At 42.1% G+C, this 18703-nt stretch overlaps 1 protein-coding gene across 2 annotated transcripts in view; it reads left to right on the forward strand.

The window, feature by feature from the left end:
* Nucleotides 1-18703, forward strand: part of dym (dymeclin) — a 79599-nt gene that overhangs the window by 51094 nt on the left and 9802 nt on the right. For both annotated transcript variants that reach the window (XM_037752744.1, XM_037752743.1), the window contains exons 15-16: nucleotides 8148-8330; nucleotides 12969-13082. In XM_037752744.1, coding sequence (XP_037608672.1) covers nucleotides 8148-8330; nucleotides 12969-13082 — 297 coding nt within the window. The remainder of the gene's footprint in view (nucleotides 1-8147; nucleotides 8331-12968; nucleotides 13083-18703) is intronic.

The raw sequence follows: 18703 nt of genomic DNA on the forward strand, positions 1-18703 counted from the left end.
TACTCACTGACCTCCCGTTTTACCCTCTCACCTCCACAATTTTTTCCCCTCACCTGCCGAGTGAAGACAATGCTAGACCTAGTTGTTAGTTTACTTGTTAGCCTGTCTCTCTATATATCTGTCAGCCTCTTATCTCTTCTCCTCTTTCGCTCCGACTCTCTCTCTCTCTCTCTCTGTGTCTATTCCCGGGCAGTACGAGTGCCACCCCTGCAGGCAGCAGGTGTTCTGGGGTCCTAATGATTGTCTGCTTCCAAATGGTAATTATGGCAGCCCTGCTGTGCCCTGGTCTTTTCCTTGTCGAGGCGCAGCAAAACAGAGCACAGCTAGCAGCGGATCAATTAGCACTGCCCACCTATCTGCCAGAGTGCTGCTGTTGCAGCTGTTGGCGTCATCTCTTTTTTTTTTTTTTTTTTATCATTATCACTGGCGTCATCATCGACATCACTGCCCCCTGCTGTTACTGCCAGCCAAGTCTCCGAGAGGTATTTTAAACCGGTAATAAGGTGCCCGTCTGAAAATGTGCTGGACTTCCCCCTCCACACAGAGGGTGATGCAGCAACACGGTCCTTCCTAAATAGATGCTAGACAGGCATTGTCAGTGCTGCAGTTCTGCTTCATTCTGTGTGCAACAAAGGATGTTTTGTGAAGCTATGGGGTAATAAGAGGCTGACCTGGGCACGGTGCTCTACAAAATGGTGTGATTATGACATGGCCGTGGTACCATAATGCAGGTCAGACAATGACCTATTTAAAAAAACTCCCAAAAGACAGGGCAGGCTGCTACTACTCAGTCAGTCTGACCTTCTCTGTCTGTCTACGTGGTGGGTTTTTCTTCTCTTCATGCTTTCCTTCATCTATCTATCTTATTCAACAAACCTTCCCTATTTTTGATATTGCATCAAAATGCAAATATTTACTTTCCATATCTGATGTATTCTGACCCTGTGAAAACATCTGTCTCGTAGGTGTGGCTGTTGACGCTCTCTGTGTATCCGTCCGTGTTTATCTCTATGCCCTTGTCTGTGTCAGTACTCTTTCTTAATATGTCTGGTTTGTCTGCCCTGCAACAGCCTGCAGTGAGCAGCGGGGCCAGCCAGGGAATCACTAAGCTATTGGTTTAATGATGCCAGCCCCTACTTTACAGGGATTTACATGTCTGTGTTTCTAAACACCCTGTCCGCACACACAAACACGCATAAAAACATGCATTGGTATGATAGGATGGCTAGACACACACACACACACACACACACACACACGCACACAAACACACAGATAGCGTAGTGCCGGCAATGTCCTTCCCAGTCACTGATTGCATCCGCAAACTCTATAATTTTCCTTGTCAGACAGATAGCAAAGGTCAAACATACCTGCAGACATAACACATTTGCGCTCAGCGTGTTGAAGTATTAGCAGCAGAATCACAAACGCACACTCACAGCCTTGTGTGAAACGAGTAAAACGGGGGCAGGATCATTGAGACTAATGACATAGCTCGCGTCTGAGGCCTGTGTTTTCCTGGGTGGAGAGAAGACATTAAATAGCGGCATGAGTGGCTGTGACTAAATGACAATGCAGCAGGCTGGAAAATAGCACATGACTGGAGGAGAAGGAGCAGAAAAGAGGAGGGCAGGGGGAAGGAGAAAAAAAAGGAGGAAGGGGAGCGAGAGAAAGAGCCGCAACGGTTTCATGCAGTCATACGAACACATGTCAGGTGTTTTCGGGACTGTCTAGCGGGTACATTTTTTGGGGAAAACAAGTGCAAGAGCGGGGAGTGGAAGAGGAGGAGCCAGTATATTTAAATCCTGTCTGGGTTTCAAGTAGACCATGGACCTCCTAATCTCATCCACTTGACAAACATACACACTGGGCCAGGCAGACGTCTAGCTAGCCTATTTTCATGTGACCTGAATTCCCCAGTGTGGCATTTTTTCCCTGCCAGGCTAATCTCATTAAGCTGGGTGCAGAGCTGGAGAACAAACACACTAGGCATCCCTCACTCCCACTCTGCCTTCCTCTCCTCCTTTTGTCTCCTCTTCACCATGTTCACTTTCTCCCCCCCTACTCTCTTCTTCTGCGCTTCCATTTCTGTTGCCGTCTTCCCTCCTCTTCCTCCCACTCAGTTGTCTTCCGTATCCGTCGCTGCTTTCTGTCTAATTATGGCCTGCCACGGCAGAACAGAGCGGAGCAGGTCTAGCTAGGCGGCGGAGTCGAGCCCAGAGAGCCACCCTCTGCTTCCAGACGCACAATCAATCCTCATTATAGCCGGCTCTCCTGCCTTCCACTCGCCTCTTCAGGTCTGTCTGTTTAAAGCTCCAACGCCACCGCGTGCACCTTCGTCTACCTTCGTCCACCAGCCTGGAAATCAATGCATTATTGCATCTGTGTGGCAAGCCTGATTCATGGTCAACGCACAACAGAATACAGTTATTTACAATCCTAATCCCACTGCGCACTTTTCATTCGGTGATTGTGTGTGTTCATGTGCATACAGCAAAAAAAAAAAGGCCACACAGCAAGCAAAGTTATTTATAAGATAAGGACTCGTTTCCGAAGCAGGGCACCGAAGATGGAATATAAAATGCTACCACATGCAGTTCTGTTACAGATGGTTAGCCCAGATTGGAGGGGGAATCTCAGCTTCTAATCAGTCTCGCTGAGCTGCTGTTTTGATTCTGGTCTTAGCTGGTATTAGCAAATTCTTGGTCAAAACAGGTCGTCATTAGAACAATGGCATTTGTCATGAATCCTTAAGGATAAGTCTCACTATGGAGAACATAAAGGCCGATATGCTCTTTATTTCACTCCCAAAAGGTTTTAAATATGTCCCATAGCGCCGAGGAAAAGATTTTTTTACCATAAAGTTTTACTGATTTATACATCTTCACATTAAAGATTAAACTGGCTTGCTCAGCACCTCATTCTAATGTATTTTACAGGAATTTCAATACTTCCAGGGGGAATACACTTCTCTCATTTCAAGCCTGAAATGAGGCAGGATGAAACCCCCAGAGGAAGTTGCTGATGATCACTGTCTAAGGCGAGGCTTCCTGTAAAGCAAAGATGGCTATTCATGTTTTGGGAGCAACCTGCTGAACTGGTCGATTAAGTTTTTAAAGGAGTTATTTATTTATTTCACTACGTTGCCTTTTAATGTCACAGACCTGTTCGGAGCTACATCACAGACGATAGTACAATCTGCATTTGGAAGAACAGTGGTCTGTATGTCAATTGATGCCCACACACTGCAGGAAAGCTATGCATCTGCGCTGAACTGTCGCCGTAGAGGCAGGTGTTAACAGAGTAGAGAGGCAGCAATATAGACTAAATCTTAAATATATTTGTTTTACATTGTCTTGTAGAAAAAATCATGTCAACCTGTGAGTGGACTTCTAGCGCAACGTTGCCAGGAAGGTAAAAGAAAGACACTTGAATGGAACAGAGCCATCATTAATGTTATAGTAACACGTGCTTTTCCTAGAATGATGAGTCAAAATGTCCACTGTGAGAAAAGCCTGTTGATGATCAATACAAACATGGCGGTCCATTCATTCCAAGAAAGTTCTTTTTATTGTATTTTAGGGTTAAAATGGACAGTGCATCCGTAAGACATTTTTGATGTCCACAATTGGTTCAGTGACTTGAATTTGAAGTACTTCTATTGAGTTTATTTTTACAGTATGGATTAGATCAGCCGATTAGACTGTTATCGGGCCATTAAATGGGCGTTATCGATGGTTATAAGCCCCATAGATGTGGGTCAGTAGGGCCCTGCTACACCCAATATTAGATTTTACACAAAACACAGGGCTTTCACCCAGGAGGCAGGGGTTCGCATCCCGTGTGAAACCAACAATTTGTAGTTGTCTTCGTGTTCACAAGTGTTAAGTTTCACATCCAATTTTCAAACATAGTTGTTTTAAGCCAAAACACAATGTTTTTTCCCTGAACTTAACTGTTTTTGTTGCCTAAACCTAAAGAAGCCATTCTGTTTGTGTTCAAAACGTAAAGTTTTATTCAGTTTTACGTGTTAGAACATGTTTTTTTTTAGTATAGTAGACACAGTAGTCCCCTCATGACCCACATCAATGGTGCTTATAGCGACCGATAACACCTATTCAATGGCCTGATAACACATCAAATCAGGTGCAGCGTCGAATCAGGTGATTAGATGTCTATACTAGGGCTATCAATCGATTAAAATATTTAATCACGATTACTCACAATTTTTTTTATCTGTTCAAAATGCACCTTAAAGGGAGATTTGTCAAGTATTTAATACTCTTATCAACATGGGAGTGGACAAATATGCATTCTTTATGAAAATGTATGTATTTATTTATTATTGGAAATTAACAACACAAAACAATGACAGATATTGTCCATAAACCCTCACAGGTACTGCATTTAGCATAAAAAATATGCTCAAATCATAACATGGTAAACTGCAGCCCAACAGGCAACAACAGCTGTCAGTGTGTCAGTGTGTTGACTTGACTATGACTTGCCCCAAACTGCATGTGATTATCATAAAGTGGGCATGTCTGTAAAGGGGACACTCGTTGGTACCCATAGAACCCATTTACATTCACATATCTGGAGGTCGGAGGTCAAGGGACCCCTTTGAAAATGGCCGTGACAGTTTTTCCTCGCCAAAATTTTGTGTAAGTTTGGAGCGTTATTTAGCCTCCTTCATGACAAGCTAGTTGGACATGGTTGGTACCGACGGATTCATCAGTTTTTTTAGTTTCACATAATACCACTATCTTCACTCTAGCTTTACAATTGAGCCCGCTACAACCTAAAAGTCGCAAGTTGCATTAATGTGTTAAAGAAATGAGTGTTGTTAAAACAAATTTGCGTTAACGTGTTATTATCCCGTATTATTATTATTGACAGCCTTAATATATACCAATATTAGCTTATTAAAGATATATCAATATCAGGGCGTATGCACAGAAATGCCCAATCTATGTTCAAGGTCATTTAGAAACAATGAAGCCATTAAAAGTGTCCCGCTCAGTACATGTCTCTAAGGCATTCTGTATGTAAAAAATGGGAATTTGATCTATAGATCTTTTTCCGATTTACTCAAAAGCATACAGCTTCTCAGTGTGACTCGATCGTGCTATTCCTGCTAATCATACAGACCCAGGGTAAGGGTTAAGGAATCTTTGCCAATGTGTGTTACAGTGTTGGTCATTCTACCATTGGACTTATTTCATTAGTGCACCATCATCGCATTAAGCTAAGCCACTTTCGATGTTCTTGACTCTGCATTTTTGTCTCAGCTTCTTCTTAGCTGTTGTCTTTTTGCTCTGTTCTTCTTAACATGGATGTACTGTTTATAGAGTCAATACATCTCAGGGCGAATGAGCTTCTAAGCAGCTAATGGTATACTTCTTCAAATACACTTGCTATAAATTCTTATAAGGCAGTCATAATGTATATATATTTTTTTAGCTTTTTGGCAAATGAAAACCAGCTCGCCGTGCCTCATTTTGCTAACAGTGTTTGTTTGCATCAAGATGAAGCGCGTTACTATTCATTTTTTTGTATTTTTAGATTGGTTTGGAAACTGGCGGCATCATCGAGGGATATAATCTGTAATACCATCAGTACATGATGGATTTTGCAGAGCTCTGCCCGCAGTTGTCACACCACGGGAAATCATACATCATCTCTTGAACTGTATTCCCCAATTCATTGCTGCCTTCGTGGTTTTTATCTCTTCAGAGATTGTTCATTTTCCCACAGTCCTCTCTGCCGTTTCCGTTCTGTGCCACAATGGACAAAAACATGTGGGACGTTATCTTGTCGTGGCGGCGTCTGTCTGTCTATCTGTCTGTCTGTCTGTGCAGACGCATTATTGTGAGCACAGTAGCCAAAGAACAATGCGTGATAGAATCTCTGTTCTTAAACCGCAGGTTCCCCAAGTAGATCAGATGTGCTGATTAGATTTTACCTTGCTGCTTAGATTTCCACATTAATGAGAAGACCTATTTCCGTGAAACTACCAAACTCCCTAAAGTAGTGATATAGGGCTGTAGGCTAACTGTTTAAGAGCTACAACTAGTGGTACAAAGGTTAAAGGTTTCATAGCACCAGAAAGCTGAACAAATGAAGGATTTATTGAATGGCTCTATTGGATTGCTTTAGTTCAGGTGTACCTAATGAACTGGTAACTCTGTCTTCTTCTGACTATTCTTTTCAGTTGAGCTACATATAGACTTCTTAGAAGAGGACATCTGTCTATCTAGAGGTCATCACGGGGCCTCTTAGTTCCCAATAACCAAGACTCAACTGGGGACCCAAATCAGGCCAGGTTCTAAATTATATTCATTCTAATCGGGTTCTGTAGGGTTCCGTTATATTGCTGCAGGTTTAGAGTATGTGTGTTAAAGGGCCGGTCCATTATTGAGGTTGAGGTTTTTTATATCATTCTATAGTTTTAACGTCAAAATGCTATTTTCCCAAGCCCTTCTAAAAACTTTTCCCCACGTGACCTCACGTAGCTTTCTGCATGATGACGCTGCTACATGTACAGTATATATATACATCCTTATGGTCAGTGTGTTAACATTACATACAGTAACTTATATTGCGGTCAGCATGCACCCTGTTTGGAGAAGCAGCCAAGAGTACCACCACGGAAGCTAAGTAATGTACCGCTGTGTGGACGCCACGTTAGTTCGGATCCGAAAGTCACACAATAACACAAACAAACGAACCGATCGATGCAGCAGTAGACCCGCAAGTCCCATCTTCTGCAAGGGAAAATTACTGTTTTTGTTTTGTGAATAGAGTCTGGTCTACTGGCTTTGAAGATAGCGGTATAATGGCTTAAGTTCCCCATCGTAAAGGGCTGTCTGATGGCAAGGTAAAGTGGTGACAATATTCTAAATATAGCGTACACTTGAACTGATTTAGATTTTTTTTTTTTTAAGTGGCTAAAATACATTTTTCTGCTGCTCCGGTCCACAGACGCTTCACCTCGGCGTCAGCCAGCCCTTTCCGACTGAAGCCGTTATATCGCTCTCTTCAAAGACACCAGACTGCATTCACAAAAGCAGTAATTTTACCTCGCAGAATGTGGAAGTATGCATACAACCCCACTTCAAAAAATCCAAACTAACCCTTTCAGTTATTTCCAAACTTAGCACAGCTAACTTTGACTCAGCTAATGCTAGCATTCACATTATTCATAACCTCATTGATCAGCTTTGATCAGCTTACTTTGGTAACCTACGTTGCTGTTTTTTGTAACGGCTGAATGGGCGTTTCCATTAGAAAAAAAGGAAAAAAAAGAACAGAGCGCAGATGGACCCGCCCTTTAATATACATATTTGGACAGACACACACAATCCCAAAGTCCCCAAATCGTTCCTGTTATAGCATCTTAAGTTTCATTTAAAACTCAGCATTTCTTTTACTTTTAGTCCATCAGTGACTCCGTGGCTAGATGGAACGGTAGACAGATTTTGTTACCTTTGGACAGAGCCAGGCGAGCTGTTTCCCCGTTTCCAGTGTTTATGCTAAGCTAAGCTAACCAGCCGCTGATGTTAGCTTCATATTTACCGTACAGACATGAGAGTGATATCAATCCTGTCATTTAAAAACTATTCCTTTTAAAGTACCTTTTGATATTTGACCTACCTTAACTACAACCCACTCATGCATACAGTACAAGTTCCTTCCTTTCACAGCTTTGGGATGTCTTCTCTGCTTGGTATCTGTGTTTCTGATTTCTGTAAGTGCTTTGTATTTTGATTTGTGACATTTGTGACCTACCTTGTGCGACGTAAATAACTCGTCATGTCAGCCACTCAATCTCTTTCGTCTTTCTCTCCATCATTCCCACATCCTTTCTCTTCCCATACTGTCACCTATCACCAGTTGTCTTTGCCCCCAGAGGAAACCTACAGTGACATGACCTGATCTGTGGCTCACAAGGTCACCCATCTGTCCCTCACTAAGACCTTGGCTGTCAACTTTCATCCGTCTCTCCCTCCTTCTGCCATTTCTTCCACCTCTCTGTTCCCCCCTGCTGATCAATCTATCAGGAAGCAATGATTTAAAAAACAGCATTATAAGTGAAACCAGTGTAGTGGGAAACCAATTAACCTTTACATCCTCTCTCCCCGCAGGCCCAGGACCTGAATGTGATTGAGGAGGTGATCCGCATGATGCTGGAAATCATCAACTCTTGCTTGTGCAACTCTCTACACCACAACCCCAACCTGGTGTACGCGCTGCTCTACAAGAGGGAGCTCTTTGAGCAGTTCAGGACGCACCCTTCCTTCCAGGACATCATGCAGAACCTGGACACGGTCAGTCGGAAGTTGTTTCCCGCTAGTCACTCAAATATAAGACGCTGAGAAGCTTGAGCCTGGGAGCGCTTTCGCCTCATGGCTGATTTGTGGTAATTATTCCATAGATCAAGGTCATACAGATCTTTCCCTGAATGTCCTCTCGGTCTGCAGGGAAAGTTTCAAAAAGCCAGGCAGCGCTGGAACATATGCGAACTGCATCGTTAACACGGTGTGCAGTTGGACCGTACGTCACGCTGAGCCCTGCCGAGCTTAAGTAGTATTGATGAATTAATCAGTCCCCTTGTGTCGAGAGGCTGCGTGTCAAATATTCATCGAGTGTTGGGGGAGGAAGGAACAGTGTGAGAGAAAGCTGTCATTCATAGCTTGTCATATAGAAGAGGAAAGGAAGCTTTGGTGTATATGTATGTGTGAGGGATGGGGGGTAGCTGCATACATAGCCACGGGTTTCGCTGTTATCCATAAGTATGAGGGAAGCATGCTATCTTGAATCCCTCAGTTAAGTCAGCCTCCCTAAGGCTATTCTCCGAAGCCTTCCCCGTGCTTGCAAATCCGTGTGTGCGAGCATGAGATTCAGGATGAGGGGCTGCTTTTTTGCTCCTCTAAATTAACCCCATATGGGAGGCCTTCAGAGTTAATGAAGAGATTAGTATTAGATAGACACACACACATACACACACACAGTGCTCGTGTGGTGTGTTTGAATTCTCTAAAGCAACCACAGAGCGTGAGCAGAGAAAACATTGCCTGTAGATGCGTTTTTCACTGTTGGTTTGACAAAAAAGAGCATTAAAAGGAATCAGTAATACCTAGAGTTATTTTAATGATCAAATATCAAACATTTCTCCAGGGGAAAGAAGCCAGCACAGCAGTGGAAACGCAAAATACAGTTTCCTTGATCTCTTGTTTGGGCTTAAACCCAGAAGGCATCAGATAATTTGAGCACCAGTGAAGTGTTCATTTTAAGTGGGATGAAACACGCTCAAACCCTATGGTGCATTTGTAATCTGAAATACTGTATGTATATACTTTCTGAGTATGTAGCCTACAGGCATATTAGCCAAGCATATGTTCGTATAGCATGTTGAATTTGGTTTAGAAGTTTTTCACTCTCTAAAAGCAGAATCCATGCAGTTTTATAGCCTCGACTTGTATCCACTCATTTGCAAAGATTCTCAATCAGTATTGTCTAGGGCTGTCTAAAATATTTAATCGCGATTAATCGCATAATGGTCCATGATTAATCGCAATTTAATCACACCTTTTAATTCTTCAAAATGTACCTTAAAGGCCGTGTAAAGGAAATTCAGCATCCTTCGCCCGAGCCTTTCCAAGCCGACCTAGAGCCGATCGCGGCGCACCGCCTCAGAGGAAATGTGCCCGGCGGGGGCCAGCCAGCACCGGGGAGAGGTCCCGCGAGGAAATCCTCGCACACCGAGCGGCCGTCCCTAACCCGCCGAGTTGAATCCCCCGGGTAGACTGCGCAGACCCCACCCGTTTACCTCTCAATGGTTTCACGCCCTCTTGAACTCTCTCTTCAAAGTTCTTTTCAACTTTCCCTTAAGGTACTTGTCGACTATCGGTCTCGTCCTGGTATTTAGCCTTAGATGGAGTTTACCACCCGCTTTGAGCTGCATTCCCAGACAACCCGACTCCGAGGAGACCGGCCTCACACCGTCCACGGGCTGAGCCTCGATCAGAAGGACTCAGACCCTCGAGCGACACCGGGCAAGTGGTCTTTCGTACGCCACATTTCCCCAAACCGCCCGTCGGATGGGGATTCGGCGCTGGGCTCCTCCCTCTTCGCTCGACGCTACTGAGGGAATGCACCTTCCCCGCGTGGTTTCAGCGCCTTCAGCGGACACGCCCCCAGCGTTTCAGAGCAGAGAATACTGCTTATTTTTCCATGATTTTGAAAGCTAATTTTATATACTTAGTGATTTTTTTAATCATTCAAATGTGGCTGTGGTGTGACAAACCCAGAATGCATATGTATTATTGCTTTACCTTAGCAGCCTCTGCCATCAGTGTATGAATGTGTGTGTGAATGGGTGAATGCTGACATGTATTGTAAAGCGCTTTGAGTGGTCGGAAGACTAGAAAAGCGCTGTATAAATGCAAGTCCATTTACCATTTTCAAGGCCTTTAAAGTGAGATTTGTCAAGTATTAAATACTCTTATCAACCTGCTTGCTTTATGCAAATGTATGAACATATCGGAAGTCAATTAACACAAAATAATGACAAATATCGTCCAGAAACCCTCACAGGTACTGCATTTAGCATAAAAAAATATGCTGAATTCATAACATGGCAACCTGCAGCCCAACAGGCAACAACAGCTGACAGTGTGTCAGTGTGCTGACGTGACTATGACTTGCCCCAAACTGCATGTGACTATCATAAAGTGGGTATGTCAGTAAAGGGGAGACTCGTGGGTACCCATTGAACCCATTTTCATTGACATATCTTGAGGTCAGAGGTCAAGGGATCCCTTTGAAAATGACCATGCAAGTTTTTCTTCGCTAAAATTTAGCACAAGTTTGGAGCGTAACAAACTAGTATGACATGGTTGGTACCGATGGATTCTTTAAGTTTTTATGGTTTCATATGATACCAGTATCTTCACTCTAGTTTTAAAAACGACAACCTAAAAATCACAAGTTGTGTCAATGCATCACAGAAATTCGTGGCGTTAAAACGAATTTGCGTTAACATGTTATTATGGCATTAACTTTGACAGCCCTAGTATTGGCATATAACTGCAATATGTATGTTATACTATATGTAGCTCTGTATCCCTGCACAGTATAGACACATTTTCGGAGCAACTTACTGTTGCTAGGAAACATGACAACCCATGGATACGTCTTGTTGGCTGTTGATGCAAAAGCAGCAAAATATAGTCTCAAATCAAACAGGTTGTTTTCCCGTCAACATATACTGTTCTAACATGTAATGTTAGAACATTCACCAGTGCTACTGTTTACAGCGTGAAACCCTCTACATGTAGCATGATGCCACAGATCTCCATATTGCACCCAGTGTCATCATATAGGGCGTGGCTGCTGCAACATCAATGTGACAGCTCCAAACATCGGGATTAGAAGAGTCAAAGAGCTTCATGACAGAACTGAGAGTTGATGTTAAACCTCCATGAGATCAAGTTGAACTGAGATACTGTGAGTTAAGAAACATGAACAGGATTAAAGAAAGACTATAGACTCGAGCCCGACTGAGGCCAACACTAGTACTTACAGCAATATTATAACAATATATCACCTAATATGCTTTGTTTTCTTACATAAACACGGAACTATACAAGCATTTTGTGATAAAGATATTTGACACTTGACGAAATATTCACATTTAAGAAGCTGAAATAAGAGAATTTAGACTTTTTTTCTTTAAAATTACTCAAAGCGATTAATTGATTATCAAAATAGTTGGCGATTAATTTAGTAGTTGACGGCTAATCGATTAATCGTTGCAGCTCTGGTTCATTTTGAAAAGAAAATGTCATTAACATTGAATTATTTTAAATACTGTATCTACAAATTAAAACATACCAAACTAAATTATTAGAACAAAAAAGTAAAACTTGAATTGAGGAAAATGTAACTCGGCTATACATAAACATTTATTGTAGTACTGCAGTTAACTACTCTGCATTTAATTTTTTACATATAACACACACGCTAATACCGGTGTATCCATGACAACCCAATATTGGTCGATAACATTAGGTGTCCAAAAACCAAAGTGTACAACAAGTTGTAGCTTTAAGTTGGTTAAAGTGTTAAATAGTGAGCTTTAGAGCAGTGGTTCTCAACCTGGGGTCCGGGCCTCCCTTTGGGGTCGCCAAAGATCACAGGGGGTGCGCCAGGATTTGTCTGCTCTGAGGTTGTCAAAATTAGACTTGCTCATGTATAACCAAAATCATAATAAAACACTTACTGGATAATTTATACAAAAGTCCGTATATATAGAACTATTTAAAAACATGTATTTGTTTGCTACTTCTATCAAATCTAACGAAATATTCTGCTTCAATCCATATTTGCTGGTGTTTAGTCTTTCAAAAAAAAACATTTTCAAAACGGTCAAAAACGTATTTGCTGTCCTGCGTGACGCACCTGTATTAAGTGGCCAGTCTAGCAGCAATCTAACACCACCATAAATTAAATAAATGTAACCACAATAACAAAACAAACTATTTCTAACACTATTAAAGTAAATGAATTAAGTCGTTACAACTTGGCGAATCCGTCGAGACGTCATCACTTTATTTATGTTGACGAAACTGATGAATTCTATTGATTAAAGAAAGTAGATTTAATAAAAAAGGACTAACTCATTTAATAAACTGAATCAGCTTATTCAAATTGAGGATTTGTAAACATTTTTAGGGTTCTGGTTGGCAGATTTTGCCAAGCTAGCTGTTTCCAGTCTTTATGCTAAGCTAAGCTAATTGTCTCCTGGCTGTAGCTTCATATTTAACTAACAGGGATATTGATCATCTCATAGAACTCTTGGCAAGAAAGCGAGTAAGAGTATTTTCCATAAATGTTGTAACTGTATATACAAGTCATCTCTATTAGACCTATATATATTGATTTCCTCTCGTGTGACTTTTTAGGTGATCGGCTTCTTCAGTCAGCGTCTGGAGCAGGCTGGGAGTGACCTGTCTGTTGAGAGGGTTCAGGAAGTCATCATGAAAGGAGCCCAGGCCCTGCCCACAGACAGACTGAAGGTAAATCTCTTTCACACACACACACACACAGATACACAGCTGGGAGACAGAGCCTGGAGACGAAGAACAATGAAATATGAGACTGGCTGAAGAGAGAAAAAAAAGAAGTGGGACATATTGGACATCAAGGTGCATGTGTAGAGGGTGCAATGTGTTGTCAAGGGCTGCGAGTTCTGGTTGATTTGGTGCTGGGGAGGTGAGGAGAAGGGAATGAGCTTGTCTGGACAGGTGAGAGAGGGAGAGGTATGGGATCGGGAAATGGACTGAGGCGAGGGAAAGATGGAAAGAGCCATTGGGACACGAGACAAAAGACTAAAGCCCCAATTCTCATTAGCATTAATGCCCATCTTCATTCCATCTCCGCTGGCCTGCTGCATGCGAACATGTAATGGCATTTCAAGGAGATGGGATGGGGGGCTATGGGGCACTTTGTCATGGGCACGTAAGATTGGGGGTAGGGAGCGGGGGGGGGGGGGGGGGGGGGGGGCGGTGGGGACATAAATCTGCCACCGCGCCTCGTTACCCAACACTCCCACCACTCCTGGTGGGTTCGCTAACCCCCGCCCTTCCCAGTGCTCCTCTATTAATCAGTGAGGAAATATGTAACCAGCGGTCTCCCCACTCTGCTGCTCACCAGCACAGAAGCTCTTAATTGCATGTTTCATCATGTGTTTCATGTTCTATACTTGGCGGCTGGCTGCGAGGCATTTGTCTCGCTGGCCAATGTGGAAGAGGGATGGTGCGTGGCCACGAGTCCGTGTGCTCTCTCTCTCTCTCTCTCTCTCTCTGTGTCTCGGCACCTTGGAGCGCTAATGTAGCGATCGACCAAAGAGCCGTAGAATTACACATGGAGCCGTGTGGATAACCCTGCCATGTCCTTCAGCGAGGGGGCTGTACCTGTAGCACACACTCACGCAATCAGCTGGAGCTGGAATATATATATATGTGTGTGTGTGTGGTGTATGAGTGTGTGTCATCCTCTACATTTGGATCTCGATGAGTGTGCAGCCATGTGCGTCAGTCTCTGTTTCTGTGCAAAAAAAGAGAGTTGTAGTCTCCACCACCTGAGTGCTTTCCAGCTCTATAGGGTGACATGAAGCGAAGAGTACATGTGGGCGATGTCTCCTCGGGGAGAAGTCCCTGTCGCTTCATGGTACCATCGCTCAAACAAACAGCCGTCTCTCTACCTCCCCGCTTCCCTCCGTCTCATGAGCTCAATCTGCTGTACAGCTCCCAACGCGAAAATCCATAGGTTGAATTAATGTTGTGTGGAATCATCAATAAGTTGGTAATTACTCCTGTAAAAGCTCTTCGAAGGAGTATTGGTGTCTCAATCAGCTGACGAGAAAGAGATGTTCCTCTCAAACTGAGCATGTTATTCCGCTGGGGTTTTTATTTATTAGTGAAGTTATTCTATCCCACGGTCACTTTCACATTTAATAGCAGCACATTGCATGTCAGTGAATGCTGTTAAAGTTAATAAATGGTTAATCTGCTGTGTTAGAAATTTGAATTCCTGAAGTTGTAGCCGTGTCGACACTAAGCCAGCTAAAGAAACGTTCTCTCTGTTTCGGCTTTCTGTCCTTCACAGCCCGAACCAGCTTTCTGAGAACACTCTTCCGAGTAGAGACGTCTGAACATGCCGATGTTGCGTTGTAACTTGGATGGCAAAGACGGACAGTTAATTGAAGCATACATAATTATACTTATAAACAAATATATAATAAGACTTAGTATGATCAAATAAAAACATGAGGACCATATGCAACAAAATTCTGCATAAATAATAGAATTAGCCAGCAACATAAGTATGCAACATAACCAGGGTTGACCCGAATGCTTTGAAGCTTCGACCATTGCCGTGGTAAACGACCTCCAAATCAGTATTTGAATGCTTCAGTTTGTTTTTTTTATGTAATAAAAAAGTATAAATCCCAAAATAGCACATGAAATACGGACTAATTTACAACATTATTCATATTGAATATTAATTATTATTAGTCATTCTCAGACGGATGTCGTTGTTTGTTGTGTGTAGAGGTGCGTGTGTGTACAGTAGTGCAGCAGCGGCACTGAAACAGGAGATGGAGACAGACACAGAGAACATGTCAGGCGCTGCAAAGCTTCAAATACCTTCGAACATTTCTCAAGAAGCTTCGAAGCCCAAAAATGGTATTCGGGACAGCGCTAAACATAACTAATGCCATGTTTACACTGTATGGTACGGCTCGGCTCGGCTCGGCTCTACTAACTTTTTGTACCGGGAGCTTTTCTCTATTTTGTTTTTCACTGCGGATAGTACCCCGTCAGTGTAGGTGGGATTCTCTGCTGATCGCCGTAGCGCCGCCGTTGCATTAAACTGCTGTGACATCATCTTCAACATGACACTCGCTGAATCTTTTCATCAGCAACCAAACAGAGGAACGTCTGCACACTGTAATTTTTAGGCGCAGTATACGTAATGTACGGCGTAGTGTACGTAATGTACGGCGTAGTTTTACAGGCTGCCTTTTTTTCTCAAATTTGTTTTCAACAACACACAAATATCCAGTTACTTTTCAAGTATCAATATGGAGTCAATTATACCATAAAACACATACATTAACAATGCAATAAAAAAAATACATAAATAGAAACGAAACAAACAACAAACCAACAACAACAAAAAGTAGACATAACTAACAAAACAAAACATTAAACAAACCGACTGCCATTTTTTTTAAATCTGGGTCAAGTGAATAATAAACTGTGGTCGCTATTGATGGTAGCTTGACTATTTAAAAATGGCAGGTTTGTATGGGATGTCCCGTGTCGCGCTGGTAACAATTCTCTCTGACCAATCAGTCGTCTGCAGTGTTTTGACTCCACCTTCTAGTATCGGCTCAGCTCACAAAAGTACTAAATACTTTTGCGAATGGATGCCGTGCCATGCAGTGGAAATGTGGCATAAGATTACGTCTGTATTAGGCCGTCTAGGTTTGTGAAAATCTTTGGTCTCAGGTTCCTTCAACAATGCTCATAAAGAAAAGTACGTATAAAAGGGGAAATCACACAAGTAAAAGTAAAATGATAATCTAAGGCATAAAATAGTGCAGTTAAAATAAATATAAACATAAGTAAATATAAATTATAATGTAATGTAACTGTAAATTTGTAATTTAGTTGATGACAGTATTTCAGATGGGAAAACTGAATGTAAACAAGATGTAGTATGTAAATGCATGATGAGAAGTTATATATGTACACAGAGGTGTAAACAGGAATGTAGTATGTATATATAGAGGAGAATAATATATATATATTTATATATACACACACACACACACACACACACACAGAGGTGTAACATTTTGTAAAACAGGATATAAAGGTCTACATTTTAAAACTCTGTTTTCATGTGAAAACAATGCAACTGCAAAACTGCATCACATCCAACAGACAGCTCGGCTGACCAAATCATTATTTTATGGTTGTGAGTCGTGACTTTGTCTGATAAAAATGACCTAAATACAGTTTGATTACAGCATATTTGCTGTATCGTATATCAACTTTTAAAACAAGTGATCGCAAAGAAAGTCACTGCCACACGGCTGACCGTGACCGGGCAGCTACACCTCCGTTCAGTGTCCTCCTGATCTCTGTGATCACCTATACCCTGTGTTTTAATACAGCCAAATTCACAATATAGTTGTATTCATTTAAATAATTTTCTGTTTCTATGGTCAGACAATGGAAGGAGTATGAAATAGTGACAATGACCGCTGCTCAAAATTACTACCTGTTAACCAGCAGTCATTCTCAAGCTGCTGCGCTGCCATGATGAAGTCATATAGGTTAATGCACCGTGTGCTCGGCTAGATTTGCATTTAAAATGATCAATCAGCAAGAGAGAGTTAGAGGTGACAGAAAATCCTTCTGAACTTTACTGCTACACGGCCCCTTGCCCTCGCTGGGCAGCTTACGTCATCGCTTTGCAAAAGCTCTGTTTCACCTGTACACAGTTAATCACCTAGTCAGCATTTTAAGACTTTTTTGAAGACATGAGAAAAACGCCATTTTAGTCTGAACAGAGGGCTGATAGTAAACCGCCTTAGGGTGGACGTACTCTTAGCTTTTGTCAACGGGTAACATTCATGGGTCTTGATCAAATGACCTAACCTCCAGGTTTCTGACAAAAGAATCATCACTACACAAAAAGGCCAAGGAGAGTAACCCGGTTGTGTCTGTCTCACTCGTCACCAGGTGATGCCTGTAATGGCCAATATTGTTATGTGTCAAAAAAAGATGAGGAAGAACACATTCAGCTATTTTCCTGTTATTTTTGCATTTCAGATTGGACAGAAGTTTTCCACCTGAAAGCACTAGTGGAGAGTCGGACGCAAGTCATTTTCACATACGAACAACACGTTTATCCACCTTAGTGTGGACACAACTTCAATTTGTTGCCTTGAAATCCCGTTATTAGGAGGAGCTGACAGTTGTAAAGTAAATAATTGTATAGATTTTACTAACCATGTTGTTTTAGGTGAGGGGGAACAATGTAGACACACATCTACAGCACAAAGGCTGTGTATTTAAAGGTTTTTAAAGCATTTACACAAAGACCCAGACATGTAAATTAGGTCCCAACTGAAAAAAAGGTTCAAAGAAGGTGGTTAATACCCCAGGGACGACCCCTCAGCACCTCGTCACTCAGCCATCTCCCTCTCAGTCTTTGTGTATGTGTGTGTGCGTGTTGTTTCAGGGTGTGTGAGGCTGAGCGGCTCTCATGGGCAGTGCCTGTGGAATGTGTTGTTTAGCCCGACCAACTGAAATCCGCCTTATTGAGCAGTGATAGCCTACAGACTCTCTGGCTCCTCAGGACGGGGTGGAGGGGCTGGAGGGGCTGGAGGGGGGTTTACCAGCTGTTACTCGCTACCTGGGCCTTTGTAGATCTGATGGCTGGTCAGCACTACTTTCCCACACATTGACAACACAGGGTATATGCTTTTTCTCACTCTAAAGTCTCTTTCAGAACGATGGAGTAACTTCCGAAAACCTGTCTTCATAACGGAGCTTCGGTACCAGGTTTAACAAACATCTAACAACTCAGATTTAGGGGTGAACAAGGCTTTCTGCAATAGTAACAGAGCTACTGTAGAATTATTTTAAGATTATTGTAACCATGTAGTGGAAAGAAAGTACTTGAGCATGAGTTCAGATTGTGAGTTGTTGGCGTTAACATTTCATAAATTAACATAAATTAAAAAAAATTACAATCCTTAGGGCTGCAACTATTTTAATTCAAAACCAATTAATCACTTTGTCTATAAAATATAAATAGCTAAAACTCTACAACCAAGCTAAGCTACAATGGCAATACTATCATGATGAGTTACAATGTTTAGAATTGACATTTGCTAATTAGCATGAACACAAAGTACAGCTGATGTGAATGTCATTAGTTTTGCAGGTATTTTCTAACAGCCAGCAGGGGGCGACTCCTCTGGTTGCAAAAATAAGTTTTATTGTATAGAAGTCTATCAGAAAATGAGCCTACTTCTCACTTGATTTATTACCTCAGTAAACATTGTAAACATGAGTTTATGGTCTCAATCTCTAGTTTCAAGTCTTCTTCAATA

This window comes from Sebastes umbrosus, chromosome 19, assembly GCF_015220745.1.
Source record: "Sebastes umbrosus isolate fSebUmb1 chromosome 19, fSebUmb1.pri, whole genome shotgun sequence".
Taxonomy (NCBI): domain Eukaryota; kingdom Metazoa; phylum Chordata; class Actinopteri; order Perciformes; family Sebastidae; genus Sebastes; species Sebastes umbrosus.